Source organism: Schistosoma mansoni (assembly GCF_000237925.1).
Source record: "Schistosoma mansoni, WGS project CABG00000000 data, supercontig 0204, strain Puerto Rico, whole genome shotgun sequence".
Taxonomy (NCBI): domain Eukaryota; kingdom Metazoa; phylum Platyhelminthes; class Trematoda; order Strigeidida; family Schistosomatidae; genus Schistosoma; species Schistosoma mansoni.
This window is the reverse complement of record NW_017386077.1, coordinates 328901-337913: the sequence shown is the minus strand read 5'-3', so window position 1 is coordinate 337913 and position 9013 is coordinate 328901. Positions and strand designations below refer to the sequence as shown.

The following is a 9013-nucleotide window of genomic DNA, read 5'->3' as shown; positions in this document are numbered from 1 at the left end:
AACTCGCTAAAAAAACGCTAACCAGAAAAAATAATTCAGATCATATAAACTCTGCCCTGGGTGTTGAAAGAATAATTATGACGCTTCATGATGAAAGCCGAAATTTTTCGAAAGTCACGAGGCCGATGCACCTTCTAACTACCAAAGCAACACTCTTTATAGGTACACGGAACGTCCGGACAATGTGGGAGACAGGGAAGACCAGTCAAATAGCAATGGAAATGAGGAGATACAACTTGGCAGCACTCCGGTAAATAGAAGCTGATATGAAAAGGATGAATAACAACTGGAAAGAACTGGAAAGGAAGGCTCAGGACAGAGTTGGATGAAGAATGCTGGTGAGCGGCCAATGCTCCTCGACGAGGGGTAACAGGCGTAAGTAAGTAAGTATGCTACAGATATAACTTCTTCATATACCTGAGGAAAATGTTTCGTTGGGTCATTTTAAGACTACTTTTCATATGATTGCCAAGAGACTAAATAAGATGAGGTTTGTTAGATCGTTGCACCATCTATGCTCGAAATTGTTATTAGTTTTTAGAGACACTAGAAGTCTATAAAGTCTAACTTGTATTTAATATATAAATGTTAACGTACATGACATTTAAAAACTTTTTTATCGTCATAAGTTATGTATGTAAATTAATGAATTTCTAATAGTTATATTTATAACCTTATATTTATAAATAGAAAACATATTAGAATGATTATCTCTTAAATTATGCTTACTTTATCAAAAGTTGAGGATATTTGATGTTTTTGTTCAGCAGTTATCCTGGAGGAACTAATGCCTAGTCTAGCATATGCAACTAGATAATGTAAAATATCGTGTAAAGCACGAGCTATCCTGGCCATTAAACGCAGTGCTTGAGTACAAGCTTCATCATTCAAGTGACGAAATACAAATAAAACTTCAATAAAATGTGGTATAAACCATAAATTATAAAATTCAGTTCCAACTGAAGATAATACACGACGAGGACGATTACGTAATGATTTGAAGTCGGTTTCTTGTTTATCCAAATCTTCTTCAGGTGATTTCTTTTCAAAAGCATAACCGATTATAAAAAATTCTTCCCTGCAAAATAAATATTTTAGAAAATACTATAGAGATTCATTCATATTGAAAATAATGCTAAACTAACTAAAAGTCATGGGTTCATTTTTAGATATAACAGCCTAATGATTTTATTTTCATGATTGTCAAAATATCTCCAACAAATAGTTTAATTTAGTAGCATTCACCAACAGAAATGATTCAAAGGCATCATATACTTTGTTATTCAAATTTAAACTTCTAGTTTTCTACTTCACTATACTCAATGTCAGTCAGTCAGTCACAACGTAGAACTTCGAGTTGTCATACCACATTAGCACAGAGATTCAGTTGTCAATTCAAATCCCATAGTGGTAGAAGTAGTAAAAGTATAAGCATTATGTGAAAAATTAGGGTTTGAAGATGTTATTGAAGGAGTATAATACAGTGCAATAAATTTGGAAAAAGAAAAAAGATAGGGACATGAGGAATTCAGAAGATTAGAATTTGGTAGAACACAAAGAGTGGATGCACCTTCGCCATTGCAAACGATTTTGAGCCATGTCATTCAAGGTCTCTAACCATCGGTTGATATGATCTCGCAGATCCCAACCAGGTAGTCTACACCTACCAGCATGGCTAAATCCAATTGTCAGTGACTTCATGAATTTGTACCACGTTTTGGTCTGGCCGCCCCTAGCTTTCTTCCAACCTACTCCTACACCATATAGCATTGCACGTCGGGGCAGTCGGTGGTTGGGCATACGTAACACATGTCCCAGCCATCTCAACTGATGAAGTTTCACTACTTCATCAATCGATCTGCCATCCTTACCTAGTACCCGTTTCCTAACAACTGCATTACTTACTCGGTGGTCCCAGGACATACAAGTAATGCTTCGAAGACACCTATGATCGAATACTAGTAGCCTACGAATACCCTCTACTCTTACCGGCCATGTTTCACTGCCATAAAGTAGGACGGAACGAACTGTTGGACATTAAACCCGTCCTTTTGTTGCTAAACGGATATCTCGTCTAAGCCATAAATGACGCAAGTTGGTGAGAGCTAGACGAATCTTCCGTATCCGTGCTGAGATTTCGTCACAACCAGACCACAAGGCCTGATGAGACTCCCAAGATAAATGAAGCGGTCAAATACTAAATAAAATTTTCAAAATGACTTTTCTGAACGTAAGTGAACTAGGCCGAAAAATTAGTATTATTAGCAATGAATAAAAAATGTGGAGAAAATGTTCAAGGTTTGCAGTAGGTTGCTTCGAAAGTTTATTACTAAAAATAACAAACATAGTAGGCTTAGAGGAGTTTCTTTCATGAATAATAAACCGTTTTGTGTTGCTGTTGTTTTCAAAATGTTTTTCCGTACAAAGAATTAGCTTACAACAACATTAATACCTTATCCACCTAATGGATTCAGTCTAATAAAAATTTTGTTTTTAGAATACAAAATAAAATAACTATTAACAGAACGAAGATAAGTTTATCCAATCTAGATAACCTTTCTAGATCACCATTAAATTGGAATAAAGTAATCAATGTATACAAATGTACACTCACATCTATGAAACAAAAATAGTAACTGTGGATTGATGACTACTATAATAATAGTTTAGTTGATTATGAAAGAATATGTAACTGACTTTTACATTAATGGACTTCATAATGTTAATTCAAAGAAAATTATTAAATCAGTAGAAATGGAATTAGTATGACAATGAGTGAAAAAAATATGATTATTACAGGGGATTTTTGGAGATTGTAGAAATTTAAAAGTTTAAAAATGAACTGATCATAGTTAGATCATCGTTGGAAACGCTATAGCACTGGATGGCTATCCAATCGCGGTATGAGTCTACTAAGAAGTTTGCATCCACGACTTTGTGACTGAGGATCTAATCCAATGCCTATGGTTTTGAGCACAAGCGAATAATCTTTAGATCACTGAACCGGCACTAACGGGATTATTGTTTGATTTCAATCAATCCACGATATCACATAACCATCTTCCATTGCCTCCGGTGAACAACTGTCTTGTTAGATTTACTATCACTTTTATGGCATTATTGGTCCATTAATTCAGTCAGTGGGAACGAGATTTATCAATGCATACTTTCATACAGATTGAACTCATATTTTTTACACTCAAAAGTCAATATTCTAAATCTTGAGCATCATTAATCAAACTTGGTTTCCAGTAGCCGTAGTTAAAACCAAAGATTCTTAGATGAAAACTCCTAAAGTATCGCATGGATGACTTTCATAGCAGATTTCTGCTCAAAATTTAGAGTTCTGAATATGCATAAAAATTTTCATTAAATATCAGTAGATTATTTTACTGTTTAAGAAACATTCGTTTTAGAAAACAATGAACAGACAAATGTACCAAACATAGTTAACAATACTTTTAAATATGTATCATTACCAAGGTATGACTTGATAATTTCGATTAAATTGAGCATTGGGTAGACTGTTATTAGTAAATAATATATTTGTAATATCCCGATGAGTAAAAAAAATTAGATTTCCTAACGTTTCGTGACTCAATGTTAGCCACTTCTTCAGAGAATAAATGACCAAATCAAAATTAATCCAAGTTTAAATAGTGAAACGCAACAATCAGAATATTATTATACTATTTATAATACTTTTGAATGTTTTAATTCCTCTCCCTATTTGTGAATCGGATTGTTTTATATTCACAAAGTAAATAATGTTTATATAAATAACATTATTCATTAATTGACAACTGAAAAAACCTACCGTACAACTGGTACATTTTCGAGCGTGATTAATATTGAACTATAAGTTTCAATAATTTGTGCTCTAAGAGATGCATGTTGTACACGTTCGCAGTAATCGTGACAAAATTGTGTAATAAATTCACTAAGAAAGAAAAAACAATAGAAGAATATATTTAGTGTGACCTAATCTAATATTGAAAAACAATATACCATAAGAACAGTACGTTTTTTAATGGTATTTCGTTCACAATTGCATTCAAAAGAATAAATAATATTACCAGAGTCATAAAAACGTGAAAGAAGAGTGAAATATTATAAGATTTCTACATATCCTCCAAGAAATATATATATATCTTCTCCAGAAATGTATTTAGATAGAACGAATTCCAGTTTACATAACCTTGTTTTCAATCATCCATCGGTATAATCTTAGAAATAGAGTATTGAGCAGAGGTACTGTGGCGAACAGAACACGGGTGGAGACAATCGAATGCATCTGATATGAAAATTACAGACTATCTCACTAAAATCTTACAACCATACATTAAACAGTTAATTTGTAAAATAACAATCAATTGTCTCAATCTTGACTGTTCCTTCTGCAAATATCAAACCATCTTCTTTGATTTCATTGTTCATGTATTTTCATACCAATCGCGTTCCGTTCCCGTTCTTTTCCTGATCAATCTTCTAGCGAAATACATTCTATGTCTGACCATCACCATATACTACTTATGTAGATATAAGTAACGCATACTTCAGTACTTCAGCTTTTGAGTATCTCACTCATTATGAAAATCTTAGATGTACATCATAAATCAAATGATTTATTTGCTAAAGATAAGTAATTTTCATAAATGAGCAAGTACATACGAGAACGTTAGAAAAATTTTGGGGAACAAAAAAATCAATTATGAATTACCGTTTCATTTTTTCACTTTCCGCAGTACTTTTAGATGCAGTGACCCCACCACCTTGTGTCTTTTTGATGAATGCATTGCATACTCTATCTCGACTTGGTCCCTTAAAATAACAGAAATAATTTTTCATATTGTGACATGTAAAATTGCATTATTTATTGTTCTTACTAGCTATGCAACAAAATAAGATTGTCTAAATCACTGTCAATGGATCATAGACGTCGAATGGATTCATAAATTAGACAAGATAATCTTATTACTAATCTCGATATTCATATAATATTCTTGGATTGTTCCGTTGTACTATTTAAACTTGGATTATTGTTAATTTGGTTATTTATTCTCTGAAGAAGTGGCTTACACTGAGTCACGAAACGTCAGAAAATCTAATTTTTCTACTCATCGGGATATTACAAATATATTATTTATTTATAAAGACAAAGTAACTTTATTTGCAATATCTAGATAAACGCACAAAATAATCTTGAAACCAAATGTTTCGCAAAAGTAAGCGCTGATTAGAAAGCATTGTCTGATAAAGAAATATTCACAAAGTAGTTTGTTGTATAATTCAGGCATCTGTTTAGAAACGTACTTGCTTTAAAATCTTCAGTTCAAATATCGGAGCTATTTTATTATGAAATAATTTCATCTGGAATATCTTACCCTTACACTTCCAATTTATTAAATCAGAAATATACTGTTTTATAACTAACTTTTTCCAGTTGAATTGAGAAAAATGCTTCTGGATAGTACTGTGCATTCAGTTGGTGAGTTGATCGTTCAACAGTTAACGGATTTGGAACAATTCGTGCGTCACTGACTTCGTTGTTATTTATTGAGTTATTCCCAGTATCAACAGTACGAATAAGACCATTTCTAAACAGTATGACGTTGAAAATTATAAAGAGTTGTAGTAAATGAGTACCAGGTATTTATTGTAAATCAGTATGATTACCTAATGACTTAAAAATTATTCTTTATTAGATTTTTACATACCATCTCTACCAGTCCTCATGACTTAGCATTGATTCGTTGGAGTATCATGAGTGCAAGTGTAGGTTTGGCTACCTTAGTTCATGAAGTGATAAGTAAAAAAATACAATGAGATCTTTACGGCACAATTCGAAACAGTGTGGATAACAACACTGATATGTCTTGTAGGTTGAACGCTTTATTCAGATCCTAAGCTATTCGGATAACCCCAGGGCTAGCACTATTCAGCAACTTGAAGACCAGAGAGAAGACACGGGTATCAGAGAAAACCTTTACTGCAAGGATCATCCTTGTACAGAAAATCGTAGGTATTTATAGATGTTTGCTTAAGTTAAATCAACATCCTAATGCAGCCAATCCAATTAACGACATAAATTGCTACTGACCAATGGTAGCATGCCACGTTGGAACTCCAGAATGTTCTGTCGTACTCTGATTGGTTGGGACTCTTTTTGAGCCTCTGGAGGCTCTGTTGGAGTTCGCTGGAAACCGACTTAACAATCACTTACATATTTTCTTTTTTTTACCTCGAATAACCAATACCTTATGTATTCTTAACTGGTTTTTTCTCGTTTCCCTCACTGTCTTCATATTTTTTAAAACATAAAGAGAGATGTTCGATTTAGTCTGTTTTTAATGGTCCTCCAACTGACGGCAGTTCATGCTGATAACAGTTGGAATAACAAACCTCTGTTTTTACAAACTAACTCGATTTTTACGTGAGTGTGAACTCATACAGAGAAACTGTAGGGAGTTAGCAGGAAACATTGGACCTAGGTTTGGTGCTCTTCTAAACTCGTCAGAAAAATTAACGTATGCTGTAGTGCCGTGCTTCGTTAATAGTTCACTTCAATAACCATTACGGTACAAGTCTTAACGGTGCATAATATCAGAAGGCAAAGAGAAGCGGCAACTACATTTTTATCGACAAATAACGTAGACCAGAAAGCTGAGAGCAAGTGAGCAAGTGTAAGCGGGCGAAGCATACGTGACACGTATTGGAGATGGCTGGTAAGCCAACTCAGATAAAAATGAGTGACAGACATATGATGAATAAGATACGAAGTGTGAATACACATACGCCCATATAAAAAAATAGACAATGTTAACAAGCGAATAATTAAAAAGATCAAAATATGACTCATAATGTATAGGTGAATTAGCTTGGCCAGAAGCTAGAATAAAGCATATGGGCTTAACATATAAACTGATACTACAGTGCCTCCTACTGGACTTGAACCTGCATAAACAAGATTCTCAGTCTGGAACTCTATCACTGAGTTTTCTTGATAGCAAGCAAGCACCGTACGACTGTGAGTTGCACATCAAAAACATAGTGTATGTGATGCTGAATCACTTAGATGGCCACATTGAAATTAGACCGATAAAATAGACAAGTATGACATTGGTTATTACGTAGTAAGTAATCAATGTAGAGGAAGATCTATTATGCAAACGAAATCTGGTTTTATCAGTATAGGGTTGTCGAGATAGTAGAGTTTTATTTGAAATCGTGAACGGACTATGTTAATCCATCATTGAAAACCTGGAAGCATAGAACAATCATTTCGTGTGTATCCACGATTACACACGTAAGATTCAAATCCAAGACCTTTAGTCTCGCGCCGTCCAAAGCTTCCACGTTTTCAATGGTGGTCTAACATTCATCAGTTCATGATTTAAATAAATACCGGTTTGAAAAAATGTAACAAATTGTTGCTTACACTAGTTGTTACAGTGAATTTCTTATGAGTAATAAGAACTAATATTGACGTATAACATAAACATTACTTGACTTTAGGTGCATGCGAAGTATAAAATGCAGGACATCCATTGAATGCTAATAAAATGGCTGCGATCAAGCCATTTTTATGAACAGTTTGTACTTGCAATATAGTTAGCAAATTTTCTATACCCCTTGGTTCAAGCATCTAAAATTAATAACAAAGCAGTATGTAAAACAGTCTTTTAATACCTTTATATTTTCAAAATTCTATCTAAAGCATAACTTTAGAATGACAATTATCAAAAAATTTAGTGAAAACAGAAATTTTTAAATAGGTCAAACCCCTCCTTGTTTTATGACTTAGGACGTTGAATATCCTTGAATAAGAAAGAAAACTATTATTATTTCGTAGAAAATACAACACGATGAACACACTGATAAACTCATATGAACTGTTGACAAAAGCAACTTTACCAACAATACGACAAAATCAATAACAGACACAAATGGGATATAGAGATGAACGTGGTATACTGGAAAATATTTATTATTAAGAAAAGATGGTTTTCCGTAATGTTTTTTGAAATATATTAATTTTCAAACACTAGTTAAACAATAAAAAGAAAGATGGATAGTGGCTAGCAGTGGAATCCAGGACGCGCGTTTCATTCCATTTGGGACTCGTCAGCTGGATGTAACTGTATCTCAGAGTTGATGTTCACTCTGAGACTCGAACCCAGTGCCTTTCGCTTCAAACGCCATCGCGTTATCCACTCGGTCACTGAATCCTGATAGCCAGTCCTAAACATCAAAAGGGAACTTCAAACAAACATTACTATGTGAATAGAAAGAAAGCTTATTAACATTTGCTTCAATGGTTTTATTTTTCAATGCACCTAGAAATGTTTAACTGATAGTAACTTGGACAATTTTGTCATTAATTTAAGGATTCATTTAAAGTCACATTGTACCAGTATATTTATTGAAGACTAAATATACCAACAATAAATTGACAAATGGGTAAGGTGTTCAAACGTCCGGTTAAAAATGGTAAATTTATGTATAAGATATTGTGACATTATAAAGCAGAGAATATTTCAACGACCGAAAATGACAAAATAGGTGGTTATGTCGTTTATTATTCTCTTACATAAAAAAGTTCAAAACTTGGGATACAAAATATTTAGCTCAGGCGAAAATGGATACGAACAGGAAGAAGATTGAAAAACAGTACATTATTGATATTAAAATGGTTTTCAGTAGTATAACATTATTTTACAAGTTTTTGTCAATTTAGATGAATTCTAGGAAACTGTATAAATGTGACACAACATTTCACGATTAGTATAACATATTGTCATTAATCTAAGAAATTAATTCATCAATACACTTTTTCTTCAATTATTAGAGATACTAACCTCCATAACTGTCGCTTTACCACGGAATGAAAATTTCCCAACTTGTGTTTCATCTAATTCATGAATAGCAAGTGGCAAGGTAGAAGGTAGATACCTGAAAAGCAATTCAAAGAAGTTAGTATGCTAAAACAAATTTTATTACACTGTCAACTAAT

General features: G+C 33.3%; 1 protein-coding gene across 1 annotated transcript in view; it reads right to left on the bottom strand.

Annotated features, from left to right (window-relative positions):
- Positions 1-714: 714 nt before the first annotated feature.
- Smp_167910 (hypothetical protein) overlaps positions 715-9013 on the bottom strand; it is a gene marked incomplete at both ends in the record, with an annotated part of 42824 nt that continues 34525 nt past the window's right edge. The window contains 6 exons of the mRNA XM_018793287.1: positions 715-1078; positions 3818-3940; positions 4721-4821; positions 5435-5597; positions 7506-7645; positions 8859-8952. Of these exons, the coding sequence (XP_018647169.1) occupies positions 715-1078; positions 3818-3940; positions 4721-4821; positions 5435-5597; positions 7506-7645; positions 8859-8952 (985 nt within the window). The remainder of the gene's footprint in view (positions 1079-3817; positions 3941-4720; positions 4822-5434; positions 5598-7505; positions 7646-8858; positions 8953-9013) is intronic.